The sequence below is a fragment of the Salvelinus fontinalis genome, chromosome 42 (assembly GCF_029448725.1).
Source record: "Salvelinus fontinalis isolate EN_2023a chromosome 42, ASM2944872v1, whole genome shotgun sequence".
Classification (NCBI taxonomy): Eukaryota; Metazoa; Chordata; class Actinopteri; order Salmoniformes; family Salmonidae; genus Salvelinus; species Salvelinus fontinalis.
Window position 1 is genome coordinate 3,443,529 of NC_074706.1, and position 19,561 is coordinate 3,463,089.

General features: G+C 46.2%; 1 protein-coding gene across 1 annotated transcript; it reads right to left on the reverse strand.

Annotated features, from left to right (window-relative positions):
* Positions 1-5,367: 5,367 nt before the first annotated feature.
* LOC129841588 (rho GTPase-activating protein 7-like) lies at positions 5,368-18,509 on the reverse strand. Its single transcript, XM_055909958.1, has 8 exons — positions 17,341-18,509; positions 16,035-16,242; positions 15,305-15,521; positions 14,673-14,787; positions 10,692-10,925; positions 9,613-9,830; positions 8,112-8,285; positions 5,368-7,351 (listed from the first exon to the last, which is right to left on the reverse strand). The coding sequence occupies exons 1-8, from the start codon at positions 17,578-17,580 to the stop codon at positions 7,252-7,254; spliced, it is 1,506 nt and encodes a 501-aa protein (XP_055765933.1). The 5' UTR covers positions 17,581-18,509; the 3' UTR covers positions 5,368-7,251.
* Positions 18,510-19,561: the final 1,052 nt, after the last annotated feature.

Consider the following 19,561-nt stretch of genomic DNA (forward strand, 5'->3'; position numbering starts at 1 on the left):
GTTATGTCCCAAATGGCACCTTATTCCCTATGGGCCCCGGTCAAAAGTGGTGCCCTATATAAGGAATAGGGTTCCATTTAAGACGCAACCCATGACTCCCAGGTCCTCTCAACCATGTGGCAGGAACATACTGTATGTTTGATTCCTAACCATCAAGGGAAACCACCCGGTGATCATTTTAACCCCGGCTCAAGGTTAAAGCTTCAGTGAACATGTTAAACCCTGGGTCAAGGTTAAAGCTTCAGTGAACATGTTAAACCCTGGGTCAAGGTTAAAGCTTCAGTGAACATGTTAAACCCTGGGTCAAGGTTAAAGTTTCAGTGAACATGTTAACCCCGGGTCAAGGTTAAGGCTTCAGTGAACATGTTAAACCCTGGGTCAAGGTTAAAGCTTCAGTGATCATGTTAACCCTGGGTCAAGGTTAAAGCTTCAGTGATCATGTTAACCCTGGGTCAAGGTTAAAGCTTCAGTGATCATGTTAACCCTGGGTCAAGGTTAAAGCTTCAGTGATCATGTTAAACCCTGGGTCAAGGTTAAAGCTTCAGTGATCATGTTAACCCTGGGTCAAGGTTAAAGCTTCAGTGATCATGTTAACCCTGGGTCAAGGTTAAAGCTTCAGTGATCATGTTAAACCCTGGGTCAAGGTTAAAGCTTCAGTGATCATGTTAAACCCTGGGTCAAGGTTAAAGTTTCAGTGAACATGTTAACCCCGGGTCAAGGTTAAGGCTTCAGTGAACATGTTAAACCCTGGGTCAAGGTTAAGGCTTCAGTGATCATGTTAAACCCTGGGTCAAGGTTAAAGTTTCAGTGAACATGTTAACCCCGGGTCAAGGTTAAGGCTTCAGTGAACATGTTAAACCCTGGGTCAAGGTTAAGGCTTCAGTGAACATGTTAAACCCTGGGTCAAGGTTAAAGCTTCAGTGATCATGTTAAACCCTGGGTCAAGGTTAAAGTTTCAGTGAACATGTTAACCCCGGGTCAAGGTTAAAGCTTCAGTGATCATGTTAAACCCTGGGTCAAGGTTAAAGCTTCAGTGATCATGTTAACCCTGGGTCAAGGTTAAAGCTTCAGTGATCATGTTAACCCCGGGTCAAGGTTAAAGCTTCAGTGATCATGTTAAACCCTGGGTCAAGGTTAAAGCTTCAGTGATCATGTTAAACCCTGGGTCAAGGTTAAAGCTTCAGTGATCATGTTAACCCTGGGTCAAGGTTAAAGCTTCAGTGATCATGTTAACCCTGGGTCAAGGTTAAAGCTTCAGTGATCATGTTAACCCTGGGTCAAGGTTAAAGCTTCAGTGAACATGTTAACCCTGGGTCAAGGTTAAAGCTTCAGTGATCATGTTAACCCTGGGTCAAGGTTAAAGCTTCAGTGATCATGTTAAACCCTGGGTCAAGGTTAAAGCTTCAGTGAACATGTTAACCCTGGGTCAAGGTTAAAGCTTCAGTGATCATGTTAACCCTGGGTCAAGGTTAAAGCTTCAGTGATCATGTTAAACCCTGGGTCAAGGTTAAAGCTTCAGTGATCATGTTAACCCTGGGTCAAGGTTAAAGCTTCAGTGATCATGTTAACCCTGGGTCAAGGTTAAAGCTTCAGTGAACATGTTAACCCTGGGTCAAGGTTAAAGCTTCAGTGAACATGTTAACCCCGGGTCAAGGTTAAGGCTTCAGTGAACATGTTAAACCCTGGGTCAAGGTTAAAGCTTCAGTGATCATGTTAAACCCTGGGTCAAGGCAGTGGTGTGTTTTCATGGCTGCAGAAGGGAAGCACCAAAAACTGACCAAGAAAAAAAACATAATATCATTTATCTTTCGTCTCAGTGTTTCATCATTTTCCTTCGATTCACAAGAGACTGAGTGTATCTCCAGAGTGGCACAGCGGACTAAGGCACTGCATCGCAGTGCTAGAGGCGTCACTACAGACACTGGTTCGATTCCAGGCTTTTTCACAACCGGCTGTGATTGGGAGTCCCATAGGGCGGCACACAATTGGCCCAGTGAAGTCTGGGTTAGGATTTGGCCGGGGTAGGCCGTCATTGTAAATAAGAATTTGTTCTTAACTGACTTGCCTAGTTAAATAAAGGTAAAAAAAAATAATTTCAAAAAATCTCACAGGAGAATCCATCTGAGCAAGCAAAACAGCTGTTCACTATCTGATGCTGTCTCTCATAAAGAGTATGAGATTGTTGCCACCTGTATTCCTGAAGGCAAGGGAAGCCAGCAAGCATTTGGCCTCCCTTGATAAAAAAGTATAAAATAATAGCGAATCAGCGTTGAGCTCAGCTGTGAATGGTCCTGTTGCACCAAAAAAAAAGTGCAAAGGAAAGCCAGTTTGGATTTGGCTTCACTCCCATCACATCACAATACGTCATTGACAGAAACAATTTGAATGGTTGCTCCTCGTACGGTTGTTCTCCGGTGGCTTGCTAGCTAGCTAAAATGGTCCCTTTCCTAAATTAGCCATGGACGGAGATGGGGATTTGGACTTGTGCCACGTTCAGTTGCCAAACGTTGTCGAACGTTGCAGATAGAAATTACATTAATAGAGCCAAAGTGTTTCCTAGGGCGACATGTCGGAGAGGCGGGTTTGTTATACATTAAATGTTTCTATCTGAACCTACCAAAACGTTTTGTCTGACTGAACGCGCCCCTGGAGAGGGGCAGCCTGTTCAGGATGGTTCAACAGTACAGAACAATCAGATATAAATTGTCTTGAAAAGATATGACTGTGTGATATGTAGAATATGCAATCATTTCTGATCATTTTATCTCACTGAACACACCTCAGCAGGGTTGGGGTCAATTCTGAAAATAAACCAAATTATAATTCCACATTTTGCTCACTGACGAGCATTAAAGAGAATTAGAATTTCAGCGTACTCCCAGAATTACCTGGAATGATAATGGAAAGAACCCCAACCCTGCATCTCAGGTTTCACAACACGGCATAACGTTACAACTAGAGGAATTCTGGTGTTGCTGTATTACCATAATCTCTCCCACACACCTTTACTCTGTCATCCTCTCCTCTCTCTCCCTCTCTTCACCGTTTATCAATTTGGGAACCCTCCTCCACACCATTCTCAAAGGATTTGTCTGGAACATGTCCCTGGTGCTGACTCTAGGTCAGCTCTTACCGGGGCGGGCTCAGAGATGTTTGGTTTCCAAGAAGAGACACACACATACTTGGACGCATAGATACACGCACACACACGTAGATGCATGCATGCACACCTAGATAGATGCACAAACGCACACACAAACACACACTCACATACTGTAGATACCAATGCATGCACGCACCCATGTACACACACACACACACACACGGTAACACGTGTGTGTGTGAGCTGGAAGCTCTATTTTATCTCTGGTTTCACAGAAACCCTTCAGAAGAGAATGTGGAAAGCTCTTGTTGTCCACGTGACGGAGGGTTGTTGTTGAGAAGGAATGACTGTGCCGCCGTGTGCTGTATAATATCTGCACATGATCTAGATTTAGAGTACAGCGTATGTGGGTGTTCACGCAAGTTTGTACATGTCACTTCTGTTCTTGCAATGTATGTGTGGCTAATCCCTGTGTGTACAGTACACGTGTGTGCTCCTGTGAAGGCATAGTGTGTGGCTAATCCCTGTGTGTACAGTACACGTGTGTGCTCCTGTGAAGGCATAGTGTGTGGCACGATCCTTGCGTGTACAGTACACGTGTGTGCTCCTGTGAAGGCATAGTGTGTGGCTAATCCCTGTGGGTACAGTACACATGTGTGCTCCTGTGAAGGCATAGTGTGTGGCTAATCCCTGTGTGTACAGTACACGTGTGTGCTCCTGTGAAGGCATAGTGTGTGGCACGATCCTTGCGTGTACAGTACACGTGTGTGCTCCTGTGAAGGCATAGTGTGTGGCTAATCCCTGTGTGTACAGTACACGTGTGTGCTCCTGTGAAGGCATAGTGTGTGGCTAATCCCTGTGTGTACAGTACACGTGTGTGCTCCTGTGAAGGCATAGTGTGTGGCTAATCCCTGTGGGTACAGTACACATGTGTGCTCCTGTGAAGGCATAGTGTGTGGCTAATCCCTGTGTGTACAGTACACGTGTGTGCTCCTGTGAAGGCATAGTGTGTGGCTAATCCCTGTGTGTACAGTACACGTGTGTGCTCCTGTGAAGGCATAGTGTGTGGCACGATCCCAAATGGCATCCTATTCCCTATTTAGTGCGCTACTTTTGACCAGGGCCCATAGGGGTGCCATAAGGGATGCACCCTATGTGTATGTAACATTTCTTCCACTGCTGTTGCCTTATTAATACAATAATAATAAATGAATACACTTTTCTTTTACACTGCTTTGATCCAACACATCAAATGCCTGTGTGCACCAAATGTGTGTAGAATCAATATGTTCGTACAGCATTTGAGGATGTGCGTGTGTCTCTGAGAATGTGTACATTAAACACATACAGTAAGTGTGTGTGTGTGTGTGTGAGCAGCCCAGTGAGAGCCCAGTGTGTGTGTGTGTGTGTGGTGGGAAAAAGTGCCAACCCCACCCGCCTCAAGCCCACAGATGGCCCCTGCTGGCTTGAACGGCATGTGAGAGGAACGCTAGGGGGGTCCGAGCCCCCCCTCGACCCTGTGACAGTCCACCCACTCCAGCTGTGGCCACAACAGACCCTTTGTCCACCCCTGCCATATGAACCAGTTATGTAAGACAGACTGTGAGTGAGATCACCATCTATGTACCAAGCAAGCCACCGCCTGCTGCCTGTCCACCTCTCTCCGGACCCCTCTCACTCTCTCTCTTGCTCTCCCTCTCTCTACTGTACATGTTGTTTGTGAGGAGAGAGTGAGAGAGGGAGCAAGAGAGGCAGGGAGAGAGAGAAAGCGAGAGAAGCAGGGAGATAGAGAGAGCGAGGGAGCAAGAGAGAGAGGAAGGGAGCGAAAGAGAGGGAGCGAGAGAGAGAGAGGAAGGGAGAGAGAAATAGACAGAGAGAGGGAGAGAGTGAGAGAGAGAAGAAGAAGGGAGAGAGAGAGGTAATCCAGGGGCAGGGTACAGTATGACCCTAGGCTAAGCTCTCTGAGAAAGAATTTAGAGACAAACTATCAGAGCCATGATGAGGTATTTCAGAGTTACTACAAAACCAATGTTTGGGTAATGGTGTATTGCTTATGGCACTCCTTTGGCCCGAAAAACCTTAAAGGGGCACTTCACCACTATTACAGTCCTAATACTGTAGCCACTTTGGGGGGCAGCCTACATGAGACCATTGTAAAGTGCATTATCATTTTAAATGACACCAGAAATCAGGTCAACAACTCCAATCCACCTGAACACTCAACATTTCAAAACAGCAGCCAATGACCCCACTAAGACAACACCCTTTGTTGAATACATTTAATAGTGCACGTGACTGTGATTAATCTGTACAGAAATAATATTAATAATACAAAATATAAAACACATTTCTCATTTCTGTAACTTAATTAAGCGTAACATTTACAATAAAATAAACATGGTACAAAAAAACATATCTGAGGTATAAATATAATGAGGCTTTAAATTAACTGTCATTGTCATGCGTTACTCATTTTTGACGGCAAACAAATAATGTACACACACGTTTAACAATACAACACAACGCTTAGCAAATGAGTCCTACACTGAACAGAGAACGTATAGGTTTTAACACGGGGCCCAAATCCGGCCCGGATGAAGGTGTACTTGGTTACTATTAGTCTTATACTTCATTTAAGGTAACACAGACAGACAGACAGACGCACATACAGAAAAGAAACCTGCACATATAGATAATTTTTTCCTTCTTTAAACCAGACAAACATTCTCTGCACTTTCTCCTCCTCCATTTACAGTAAAACCTGTAAAATTCCACACCTTTATAAAAGGACCATCTCTTTTCTTTGTTTTCTATTCATTTCTTCTCTTCTTTTCTGTTTTTCTTTCGCCCCGGGTTTTTTGTTGTTGTGAAGCAGAAGACTATCTTGACTGCTCTTGTGTACATCTTACTACAAAAGTAATAACCGGAATTGTTTCTTTCATCGATGTTTAGCCTACAAATGGCGGCCATTTTGGAATCCTAGCCCTGTTGATTGTTGTGTATTCTCGGTGCTCTTTTAAGCAGTGGAATCAATCAAAATGCTCTGTGACTGTCTGCTTTCTTTAAGCTTGGTCCATCAGAATCTAAGTCTCCATTTTAGTTTTTGGGGCGAATTTAACCCTCTCAACCAATTGGTGTTCCAGCCACCATTTTGCGTCTGTTCCATCCTTTAAACCCACTCTATACTAGCTTTCCCTAATGTCACTTAACCAAATATCAACTCACCATACCCCACTTATCAATACAAACTCAGATATTGCATATTTTCAATACATTCACACAACTGTTAGCCCATATTATCCATCCATCCATCCTCCATCCGTCGAATAATACAGTATCTTCCTGAAAACAATGTTGTGGACATTGCTGTAACAGGATAAAAACACTTGTGCACGAGTACACACACACACACACACACACACACACACACACACACACACACACACACACACACACACACACACACACACACACACACACACACACAGAGAGAGGAAACAGGAAAAAGCAACATGAACAGATGCAGGATATAGTATATACACACTATATTGCAGCTGGGAGCCAGTGCATGAAATATGTCTAATTAATCAACCATTCATCACACACACACACACACAAACTAACCACTCTTCTCAGAAGCTCCCCCTCCCCTATAGATTCTCTTTTTACTAATCCGTGACATCACATCCTGTGACGGTGATGCCACATCCTCTCTGTAAAGGTATTACGCTTGTTGGAGGAGTGACACCATACTTCCATTTCAGACACATTTACTTTGGTCGTGCCGCCCGCAACGCACCACCTGGCACAAGAACCATAACACAACTCTGAAAGAACTTTGAGGGTCCACGTCCGTTCCAGTCCTTGCATGACCCCTCGGAGGCAGTAACACCACCTGGTCGTAGATGACAGTCTACGGATGACGAAAAAGTCTGTTCAAAGTCTCTCTGTCCAGGACACAATGGTATGTCTGTCAACAGCCTGAATCAAATGAGTCAATGGGTTGTCCTCCCCAGTCAACCCCAACCAGCATCAGGGCTGTAGCGAATTAGGGGGTGAGGTGGGGGTGGATAGAGAGTCTTTCGGGTTCCACGGTGTCGCCCCTTCTTGTGACTTTGGTCTCCAAGTCAAGTGGAGCTGCCTGGCCCTCACTTATCCATCTGGCTGGTGAAGGACTGGCGTATCCGCACCACCTCACTGGCACACAGGTGTCCATACAGTTTATTGTACCACTCTGGGAACCGACCCCTGGAAACAGAGAGACAGAGAGGAGACACCTTTTAGTATCAGACCAGGCTCATAGAGTTACTTTGATGTAGAGAGGAGATGTTTTAGCATCAGACCAGAGTTACTTTGATTTAGAGAGGAGATGTTTAAGCATCAGACCAGAGTTACTTTGATGTAGAGAGGAGATGTTTTAGCATCAGACCAGAGTTACTTTGATTTAGAGAGGAGATGTTTTAGCATCAGACCAGAGTTACTTTGATTTAGAGAGGAGATGTTTTAGCATCAGACCAGAGTTACTTTGATGTAGAGAGGAGATGTTTTAGCATCAGACCAGAGATACTTTGATTTAGAGAGGAGATGTTTTAGCATCAGACCAGAGTTACTTTGATTTAAAGCTCTCCTCTAGTTCCCTTAAACATTTTAGTTCAGTTGAGCATGTCTAGCCTTTATTCTACTGGTTCTATTTTACTGTTTCTGGTCTACTGTTTCTATCCTACTGTTTCTATCCTACTGTTTCTATTCTACTGTTTCATTCCTACTGTTTCTATCCTACTGTTTCTATCCTACTGTTTCTATCCTACTGTTTCTATCCTACTGTTTCTATTCTACTGTTTCATTCCTACTGTTTCTATCCTGCTGTTTCTATCCTACTGTTTCTATCCTACTGTTTCTATCCAACTGTTTCTATCCTACTGTTTCTATCCTACTGTTTCTATCCTACTGTTTCTATCCTACTGTTTCTATCCTACTGTTTCTACTGCTTCCGTTCCAGCTGACTCACCTGCAGTCGACCCTGGAGATGTGTGTGAGGCGGGACTTGTTGCTGCTGCATGGCTCGATGAAGTAGCGTGAAGTGAGCACATTGGCCCGCACGCCCAGTAACGCTGCTCCGTCATGGTCCACTGAGGTACACACCAACGCACACGCTCCCTTAGGTAGGTCTGTCACCCACGTCCTGAAGCAGAGAGAAGACATTTTGACTTGTTTTATACCATTGAGGATGAGAGACAGAGAGAGAGAGTTGTTTTATACCATTGAGGAAGAGACAGAGAGAGTTGTTTTATATCATTGAGGAAGAGAGACAGAGAGAGAGAGTTGTTTTATATCATTGAGGAAGAGAGACAGAGAGAGAGTTGTTTTATACCATTGAGGAAGAGAGACAGAGAGAGAGAGTTGTTTTATACCATTGAGGAAGAGAGACAGAGAGAGAGAGTTGTTTTATACCATTGAGGAAGAGAGACAGAGAGAGAGAGTTGTTTTATACCATTGAGGAAGAGAGACAGAGAGAGAGAGTTGTTTTATACCATTGAGGAAGAGAGACAGAGAGAGAGTTGTTTTATACCATTGAGGAAGAGAGACAGAGAGAGAGAGTTGTTTTATACCATTGAGGAAGAGAGACAGAGAGAGAGAGTTGTTTTATACCATTGAGGAAGAGACAGAGAGAGTTGTTTTATATCATTGAGGAAGAGAGACAGAGAGAGTTGTTTTATATCATTGAGGAAGAGAGACAGAGAGAGAGAGATGTTTTATACCATTGAGGAAGAGAGACAGAGAGAGTTGTTTTATATCATTGAGGAAGAGAGACAGAGAGAGTTGTTTTATACCATTTAGGAAGAGAGAGAGAGAGAGATGTTTTATATCATTGAGGAAGAGAGACAGAGAGAGAGATGTTTTATACCATTGAGGAAGAGAGACAGAGAGAGTTGTTTTATATCATTGAGGAAGAGAGACAGAGAGAGTTGTTTTATACCATTTAGGAAGAGAGACAGAGAGAGAGCTGTTTTATACCATTGAGGAAGAGAGACAGAGAGAGAGAGTTGTTTTATACCATTGAGGAAGAGAGACAGAGAGAGAGATGTTTTATACCATTGAGGAAGAGAGACAGAGAGAGAGATGTTTTATATCATTGAGGAAGAGAGACAGAGAGAGAGTTGTTTTATACCATTGAGGAAGAGAGACAGAGAGAGATGTTTTATATCATTGAGGAAGAGAATAATGAAAAAAGGAAAGAAATAATGGATGAATGAGACAAACAACACAAGATGGGGATATACAAGGCGTGGGAACGTAGGTACAGTCTCCAGGAAAAAAGTGCTATCTAGAACCGAAAAGGGTTTTTACACTGTTCCTATAGGAGAACCCTTTGAATAAATATTGTTGGTTCAAGGTAGAACAATTTTGGTTCCAAGTAGAACCGTTTTGGGTTCCATATAGAACCCTTTCCAAAAAGGGGGCCAGCTGAAGAACCCTTCTGGAGTGTAGGGAGATGGTTAATGTTCTACCTGAGCACGAGGTGGTCTCTGGTGGGGTGGGGGGCCATGGTGTTCCTGGTGTACTGGTACACCTCTGTGCGATCGCCTAGCGTCTCCACCACACGGCTCTCCATCAGGTCCTCGTCCCAGCGGCCCTGCTCCCGGAGGACCCGCGTCAACACCTCCTCAGGACCCGCAGGCACCTCCACGGACGCCTTCCACAGGCGCAGCGGCGAGCCGTCGTGGACCTAAGAGTCGGAAAACAAAAGAGATCATCTTTTAATACTTTTGTAAAAACATATCTGTATATTTATTGACGAGTTTAAGGGCAACAATGTTTTTTGGGGAAACGGCATGGATGCTAATGCTAACGGTAACTGTAATGATGCAATGTTGAAACTAGCGCTACGCAGGCTCTGGGAAAGAAGACCCAGGTCTTGCACCATGATTGGGAACATAACTGTAAGGGCAGAGCCTCTCTCCTTATCTGTTACACTAGTCAGCTGCCTTCCTTCAAGAGGCCTTGTGACTGGAAGATTATTGGCAAAGAGATAACGACTGGACAGGATGTGTTGGCTTGGGAGCAGTGTGTGTGTGTGTGTGTGCATTGAGCGAGCCCCTTGACAAGCTGATGTCACCCTGGGGCCAGTCTGGGGGTGGGGGGGGGGCTAGTTTCACACTGACCTGTTTCTACACAGGAAATACTAACTGGTGCTTTTCCATTACACAACGAGAGAGAGAGAGAGAGAGAGAGAGAGAGAGAGAGAGAGAGAGAGAGAGAGAGAGAGAGAGAGAGACAGAGAGAGACAGAGAGAGAGACAGAGAGAGACAGAGAGAGAGACAGAGAGAGACAGAGAGAGAGAGAGAGAGAGAGAGAGAGAGAGAGAGAGAGAGAGAGAGAGACAGACAGACGTGGAATACACTAGGCTTTATGCCAGCCTTTTCTAAACAACAAACACAAGTAATGCATGTAGTCCTTCATACTAATTGAACTTCTATATAAGGAAAATACAGTGAACATGAACTCAGAATTTAAAAGACTAGATCCAGCCTCCATAGAATAGAATAAAAGAGAATAAAATAGATACTCTCTATCCCTCTGTCCATACCTTCTTGTACGCCAGCTCGGCGAGTTCAGGCGTGGAGCAGCTGTCGTAACCTTTGAACTTGTCCTTGGCCTCTTTGAGGAGGGCGTCCAGGCTGTCCTGGAGGTAGGTCCTGCATTCCATGGGGCCGCCAGCACCGCCGTCACCCCCAGAGGAACCCCCGAGCTCCTCCAGCTTCAGGGGGATCAGGGCCTGCTCCTGGTACGAGTTTCTGCAGCGACTCATCTCTTCTGGGATCTAAGGGGGAGAGGGGGGAATAGTTTATTAGTTTATCATACAATTACAATGAGTATACAATTATACAATGACATAAAATGAATGGGAGGATAGAGGGCCGTCAGGACTGTTTCAGACACCAAAGATGAACACTAATACCAGCGTGTTGAGGTACAAGGTGTGTGAGATACCAGTGTTCTAGATCCAACCTGTTTGTGGTCATGATGAATGTACATGTACAGCATTGAACATTGATACACTGATGGTCCGATGGACAAAAGACCTACAGATAAACAAAGGAATTCTAAAATAACCACCAAATCATGATCAGACAATCAGATCTGTCATAAACAAGGATACGTCATCCAATCCCTTATCAACCTGTCCTTTACCTGCCAACCCCATCCTGAGTTTAATCACCCCGTATTAAGGATGGGAAACTCCACAAGAAATCAGTGTGAGACAAAGATAAAGGAGTCCTGCTGTGGAAGCTTAGAGCATCCTGTTTTTCTAATTTCACTTCCAGTCTCTCTCTCTCTCTCTCTCTCTCTACATCTCTCTCTCTCTCTCTCTCTCTCTCTCTCTCTCTCTCTCTCTCTCTCTCTACATCTCTCTCTCTCTCTCTCTCTCTCTCTACATCTCTCTCTCTCTCTACATCTCTCTCTCTCTCTCTCTACATCTCTCTCTCTCTCTCTACATCTCTCTCTCTCTCTACATCTCTCTCTCTCTCTCTACATCTCTCTCTCTCTCTACATCTCTCTCTCTCTCTCTCTCTCTCTCTCTCTCTCTCTCTCTCTCTCTCTCTCTCTCTACCTACATCCCTCTCTCGCTCTACTTCTCTCTCTCTCTCTACTTCTCTCTCTCTCTCTACTTCTCTCTCTCTCTCTTTCCTGCTAACTTAAAGATGAGAAGAGATATCAGTTAGAAATCCACTGAATTGTTGTATCAGTCATCAGCTCACCCAGACCACTCACAGACTAATATTAAATTACAAGAAAATAACTGACGTGGGTGTGTGTGTGTGTGTGTGTGTGTGTGTGTGTGTGGGGGGGGGGGGGGGGGGGGGTTAATGCTATTTACTGGTCATGTTCAACGCTAATTGCTAGCATCCGCCAGAGGAGCTTTATGAATGAATCTAATACGCTTTTTCTTCTCTATTAGTGAAGATAAATGTATTCCAGAATCCAGATCAGTGTAATATAATGTTAGGCAGTGTGTAACCCCTCATGTCACAACAGCTTTTTGAGCCGATTGATTCGGCCGGACTGGTACCGAAATTGTAGTCCACCTGCCGACATTCATTATTTCTCTCTTAATGAATCAAATGCTTCCTGCCTTTGGACATTGAGCCCCCTGATTAGCCGAGATCGGTCAAGGGGATTGTGGGTTTTGCGGTGCTACACAGTACGGCTTACTGTATTCCTCCCCCTTACTTAACTACAATACCGAACATTCCATAGGGCTCAGCCAGTGTGCGACGGGTAAACAGAAGCATGGAGATAGGTCAATGGGATTGTGGGTTACGTGGCGCTACAAAACAGCTTACTGTATTCCATCAACCAGACTATTAGTCTTATGTAACTACAGTACCCAACATTCCATAGGGCTCAGCGAGTGCGACGGGTAAACACAAACGTGGTGTAAGACCCAGTCAGGTAAGACGTGGTGCGGAGAGGGCTTGGTTACTTGGCTAAGACCCAGTCAGGTAAGACGTGGTGCAGAGAGGGCTTGGTTACTTGGCTAAGACCCAGTCAGGTAAGACGTAGGGCGGAGAGGGCTTGGTTACTTGGCTAAGACCCAGTCAGGTAAGACGTGGTGCGGAGAGGGCTTGGTTACTTGGCTAAGACCCAGTCAGGTAAGACGTGGGGCGGAGAGGGCTTGGTTACTTGGCTAAGACCCAGTCAGGTAAGACGTGGGGCGGAGAGGGCTTGGTTACTTGGCTAAGACCCAGTCAGGTAAGACGTGGGGCGGAGAGGGCTTGGTTACTTGGCTAAGACCCAGTCAGGTAAGACGTGGGGCGGAGAGGGCTTGGTTACTTGGCTAAGACCCAGTCAGGTAAGACGTGGGGCGGAGAGGGCTTGGTTACTTGGCTAAGACCCAGTCAGGTAAGACGTAGGGCGGAGAGGGCTTGGTTACTTGGCTAAGACCCAGGCAGGTAAGACGTGGTGCGGAGAGGGCTTGGTTACTTGGCTAAGACCCAGTCAGGTAAGACGTGGGGCGGAGAGGGCTTGGTTACTTGGCTAAGACCCAGTCAGGTAAGACGTGGGGCGGAGAGGGCTTGGTTACTTGGCTAAGACCCAGTCAGGTAAGACGTGGGGCGGAGAGGGCTTGGTTACTTGGCTAAGACCCAGTCAGCTAAGACGTGGGGCGGAGAGGGCTTGGTTACTTGGCTAAGACCCAGTCAGGTAAGACGTGGGGCGGAGAGGGCTTGGTTACTTGGCTAAGACCCAGTCAGGTAAGACGTGGGACGGAGAGGGCTTGGTTACTTGGCTAAGACCCAGTCAGGTAAGACGTGGGGCGGAGAGGGCTTGGTTACTTGGCTAAGACCCAGTCAGGTAAGACGTGGGGCGGAGAGGGCTTGGTTACTTGGCTAAGACCCAGTCAGGTAAGACGTGGTGCGGAGAGGGCTTGGTTACTTGGCTAAGACCCAGTCAGGTAAGACGTGGGGCGGAGAGGGCTTGGTTACTTGGCTAAGACCCAGTCAGGTAAGACGTGGGGCGGAGAGGGCTTGGTTACTTGGCTAAGACCCAGTCAGGTAAGACGTGGGGCGGAGAGGGCTTGGTTACTTGGCTAAGACGATTTGTTTTTAATGTAACGATAACAATGGTCCAAAAACACACACAGGAAAAACAACCTCGGATCCGGACCAGAGGGACTTCCGGAACTGAGATGAACATGTTGAACGAGAGCAACGTTGTACCAACCCCAATCCAACACTCTGACTTTAACGTAGGCCGTCAGAGCACAGTAGTGTTCATGTGCTGTGTGCATATAGCTGAACAGAATGGGAGGTTCGCCTCAGAGACTGTAGAACGGTGGGGAGGTGATCTGAGGTTGTATTTAGGTTCTAGTCAGACAATGTAGAAAGAGAGGTGAGGTTCTAGTCAGGTTCTAGTCAGACAATGTAGAAAGAGACGTGAGGTTCTAGTCAGGTTCTAGTCAGACAATGTAGAAAGAGAGGTGAGGTTCTAGTCAGGTTCTAGTCAGACAATGTAGAAAGAGAGGTGAGGTTCTAGTCAGGTTCTAGTCAGACAATGTAGAAAGAGAGGTGAGGTTCTAGTCAGGTTCTAGTCAGACAATGTAGAAAGAGAGGTGAGGTTCTAGTCAGGTTTTAGTCAGACAATGTAGAAAGAGAGGTGAGGTTCTAGTCAGGTTCTTGTCAGACAATGTAGAAAGAGAGGTGAGGTTCTAGTCAGGTTCTAGTCAGACAATGTAGAAAGAGAGGTGAGGTTCTAGTCAGGTTCTAGTCAGACAATGTAGAAAGAGAGGTGAGGTTCTAGTCAGGTTCTTGTCAGACAATGTAGAAAGAGAGGTGAGGTTCTAGGCAGGTTCTAGTCAGACAATGTAGAAAGAGAGGTGAGGTTCTAGTCAGGTTCTAGTCAGACAATGTAGAAAGAGAGGTGAGGTTCTAGTCAGGTTCTAGTCAGACAATGTAGAAAGAGAGGTGAGGTCCTAGTCTGGTTTTAGTCAGACAATGTAGAAAGAGAGGGGAGGCGAAAGTTGACGTTCTACTAAGTTTCTGGTGAGGTTCTAGGTTAAGACACGTACCCTGAAGAGCTTCCTGCACTCCTGGATCATGTGTGCCAGGCCGGTGGTGGCGGCCAGGTTCTCGTTGAGGTCCCTCTGGTCGGGTTTCCCCAGCGGCTGCTTCCTGTTCATCCCCCTATCACAACACACCAGGAAGACAAACACACAGGACAGTTAGTCATGTCCACTAGTGAGACAGAAAGAGGGGAGGAAAGAAAGAGAGAGGACAGAGGAGAAGAAGACAATCTGTCATAAGGTTTGATGTAACCCCCTATACAGACTCTCTTTCCCTCAGTTCTCTCTCTCTTCCTCTTCCCCCCCCCCCCTCTCCTTCCCCTACATACAGTAACATCCTGCTCTATAGCTAGAGTTTGTCAGCCTCTCCTCTCATGTTGGTGTGAGGCTGGGCAGCGTATTACAATACATGGTCATATATACTGAGTCAAGACAAAAAAAGGAGATAGGGTTGGTCACACTCACACACACACACACACACACACACACACACACACACACACACCACACACACACCACACACCACACACACACACACACACCACACCACACACACACACACACACACACACACACACACCACACACACACACACACACCCCTCTCCTAGTTCCCCACAACACTCCACCCCTGCCCACCGTGGCGAGGAGCTCTCCTTGCGTCTCAGCGTGTTAAGGTGGAAGAGCGAAGGCGCCAGGCAGACGGCCAGGTTGGCGCAGGTCATCTGGTTCTCTGCCACGGCGGCGGTGACGTCACTCAGCAGGCACAGGAGGGTCTGCAGCGCCTCGCGGCTCTCGTCCGGCAGCAGCAGCACGGCCGCTCGCGTACCCTGAAGACGCAGCTCCTTGGGCATGTCTGAGGGAATCACATTCACTTCAACTCAACTTCAATTTGGTTCTGTTCTGTTCAGTTCAGTTTGGTTCATTTCAGTTTGGATCAGTTCAATTAAGTTCAATTAAATTCTGGAAAATGGTCTCTGACATGTGGCTCTGGCTCTGTATAGGGTTTATCATGAATTTCAGACAGCTGGTTGCCAGCTAGTTAGTGTATTTCTGCATTTCCTATTACAGTGCTGTATGATGACAATACTATACCAGGAAATGCTATTTTTGTCTTAATGAATTAATAAACTTGATTGATGGATTCCCAGAGGGCATTTGACATTGTTTTACTGTAATTACATTGTACTCATGCCAGCAGACTGTCAATGACATTGTTTTATATTCAATAATTAACTTTAACTAGCTGTTTTGTATTTCAAATACTCTCCCTCTCCCCCTCTACGGTCTACGTTTGTATGTTTGTGTGTGTGCATTATATAGGTCTGTCTGTGTGTGTGTGTGTGTGTGTCTCTCTCTCTGTCCTTACATTGGTAGATCTGCAGGAAGGTCTCAGACAGTTTGCTGGTGAGCAGCGGTTCTGGCAGGTCCCGGAAATACTGCTTCAGCATGTCGGCCACGTCGTAAGCCGATTGGCCCTCGTAACTGACTCCGCCTCCGTCGGCGCCGCATGTTTCATTCATCTGACGTAGTGCCTGAATACGTGATTTAACCCCCGACTTCCTGAAGAGACCCACCTGGAAAGGTAAAGAGAGAGAGAGACAGAGACAGAGAGGGGGAGGGGAGAAGGAGAGAAAGGGGGGAAAGAGAGAGAGAGACAGAGACAGAGAGGGGGAGGGGAGAAGGAGAGAAAGGGGGGAAAGAGAGAGAGAGACAGAGACAGAGAGGGGGAGGGGAGAAGGGGAGAAAGAGAGATTGTTGATGCCATTTTTTATCACCTGAAACAAGATCTGATGAGTTATCAATTCAAACCCACATTCTCATCGGCCCTGGTCAGAAGTAGTGGACTAGAAAGGGAATAGGGTGCCATTTGGTTTGGGACACAGCCCATGACATCCATTAGAATTCTTGAGGAGAGGGTTCTTTCTGTTGGACTTAATCAATGAGCTTTCTAAGTTAATGGTTTTATAAAATGGCTGCCAACTGGGAGGAAAAAGAGCTCTGGCTTGAAGAGACTAAATACTTTCCGTGAGCGTTCACCATTTCAAACAGAGGCCTGTTGTCCAGTTTAGGAGAGCATGCCATCCGTCATTCTCTCTTCCATTCCTCCATCCCTCCCTCCCTCTCTCTCTCTCATGCGCTCTCTGTCGCCATAGCAATCCCTTGGCTCTCTCACTCTCTCTTAAACAGACTGACAAAGGTGACTAAACAGCTGGAAACTTTTGACTCTCCCCAGGCCTCCCTGTGTGTGTGTGTCAGGGCCTTCTTGTCTCCCAAACACAGTATGTGAGACCTCAAAACTGACACAGAAAGAGTGTGTGTGTGTGTAACACACTGTGAATATTTAACTGGCCATTTTTCTTCTGACAAAAAGACTGATTCTTCCAGGGAAATATACAACTATGCAACCAGGAGGCTAGGAGCTAAATGATGATGAGGAGGGGAGATGTGTATGTGTGTGTGTGTGTGTGTGTGTGTGTGTGTGTGTGTGTGTGTGTGTGTGTGTGTGTGTGTGTGTGTGTGTGTGTGTGTGTGTGTGTGTGTGTGTGTGTGTGTGTGTGTGTGTGTGTGTGTGTGTGTGTGTGTGTGTGTGTGTGTTGTGTAATGGGGCTTGAGGAGACAGACAGACAGGCAGACAGGTTAGACAGACAGAGAGGTAGACAGACCGTCTGTACCTGGTCTAGACATTGGCTGCGTAGGTAGCGCATGGCCTGTTGAATGCTCTGGGGCAGGGGCTGACCCGTACGCTGGACGTTAAGCAGCAGAGGCACTCCAAACACATTTCGGTCTTTGTAGTCCCGCACCTTGATCCGCTTCATAAACTTCGGCACGGCCCTGCAACCCACACACAACACACACACATAGAGGGACAGGTTAAAATAGCCAAAAACAACCCACACACAACACACACACATAGAGGGACAGGTTAAAATAGCCAAAAACAACCCACACACAACACACACACATAGAGGGACAGGTTAAAATAGCCAAAAACAACCCACACACAACACACACACATAGAGGGACAGGTTAAAATAGCCAAAAACAACTCACACACACACACACACACAGAACATATACAGACACACACGCACACAGAACAGACACACGTACGCACGCACACACGAACGAGTGTACTCACACACACACGGCCACACACACACGGTTTTGCAACAGGAGTAAAGTAGGTGTTGGACTTTGACCTCTGTCCCTGTACTCTGTCACTGTACTAACAAAGCAGCGGTAACATTGTAAATGTCCACTACAGAAAGCAGCCTACATGATGACGACCACACACAGCAAACTACAACACTCAATCCAACCCAAAAGTAATACACCTGCTGTGTGTGCAGGGTTTCATTCCAGCCCAACAATAATACACCTGCTGTGTGTGCAGGGTTTCATTCCAGCCCAACAGTAATACACCTGCTGTGTGTGCAGGGTTTCATTCCAGCCCAACAGTAATACACCTGCTGTGTGTGCAGGGTTTCATTCCAGCCCAACAGTATTACACCTGCTGCGTTGTGGAGGCAGGAACAAGAGCTCTCCAGGACTGGAGCTGGAGAAGCCTGTACTGTTTAATCAAACAGGAAGTGACAGTATGGGGTCCTTTAGACCTACACCTAAAAGCCCACAGGATATTGTTCATGAGAATTGGTTCCCAACTGACAAAGCTAATAAATACAGGTTGAACACTAAACTAATGGAAAGAGCAGTAGTTTACTGGTACTGTGAATCACCAACGCTAACATTAGCATTAGCACATGGTACGCTACCACCTAGCTACGGTGGGGTTTTCCATGAGAAAAGGAGAACTTGAAAATGCATTGTGTGTGTGTGTGTGTGTGTGTGTGCGCGTGCGTGTGTGTTTAACTGTATGTGTGTGTGTGTATGTGTGTGTGTGTGTAGGGGGGGGGGGTTCTACAGAAGCCTAGCCTTCTCCAAGTTTATGAGGGGGAGGATAAACACAGGGGCCGAAAGACAATAGAAACCGGGAGGGAGGAGGAGAAGGGAGAGGGAGGAGAAGGGAGAGGGAGGAGAGGGTAACGGGGGGGGGGGGGGTCGTAATGGTGTATACATCCGCATCCGCACTTTGTGTTTGTGCCTCAAGCCCCTAACACTGACCATGTCACTGTGTGTGTGTGTGTGTGTGTGTGTGTGTGTGTGTGTGTGTGTGTGTGTGTGTGTGTGTGTGTGTGTGTGTGTGTGTGTGTGTGTGTGTGTGTGTGTGTGTTTCTCTGAATGTCAGGTGTTCTACCACTCTCCTGGATTGTATAATGGTTTTACAAGAGCACACATGTTTATGGGTGTGTATGTATCGTCTGCTTTTAAGTGTGTGTGTGTGTGTGCTACTCGCTTCTCAGAAGAACGACCACAGCTTGGTAAATGAGAAGGGAACATGCTACAATCCCAGAAGGGAATTCTGGGTATGCGCAGCCAAGCCTCCAGCTCAAAAATCAAATGATCTCAGTGATTAAAAGACCTGACATAAGCCTGCCATAAACCTGTCGTAAGCCTGTCATAACTCTTACTCTGCCCCTGCCATCCTGGAGAAGGCGGGGAACTTCTCTGACTCATTGAAGCTGGGAGGGGTGAAGAAAAGCAAAGCACTGTACAGAGATTTGAGGTGAGGCTGGAGCTATTTGCTTAGTCCAGATCATGACGCTAGGTTAGATAAGAAGATGGCGGGAGGGAGAGGTGGAGAGAGAGAGAGACCGAGAGGGAGACAGAGAGAGAGAGCGACAAAGAGAGAAACAGGGAGAGAGAGAGAGAGAGAGAGAAAAAGAGAAAAAGAGAGAGAGACTAAATTAGATAGACAGAGAGAGAGAGAGAGAGAGAGAGAGAGAGAGAGAGAGAGAGAGAGAGAGAGAGAGAGAGAGAGAGAGAGAGAGAGAG

What these genes read in the sequence shown, in the direction of transcription:
- LOC129841588 (XM_055909958.1), bottom strand. Translation starts at nt 17,580, where the DNA reads ATGTGTGTGTGTTGTGTGTGGGTTGTTTTTGGCTATTTTAACCTGTCC. An exon ending in AAGGAGAGCTCCTCGCCACG is followed by an intron (nt 14,788 to 15,304) that starts GTGGGCAGGGGT and finishes GTGTTGTGATAG; the next exon opens with GGGGATGAACAGGAAGCAGC. An exon ending in ATCTCCAGGGTCGACTGCAG is followed by an intron (nt 7,352 to 8,111) that starts GTGAGTCAGCTG and finishes CTCTGTTTCCAG; the next exon opens with GGGTCGGTTCCCAGAGTGGT.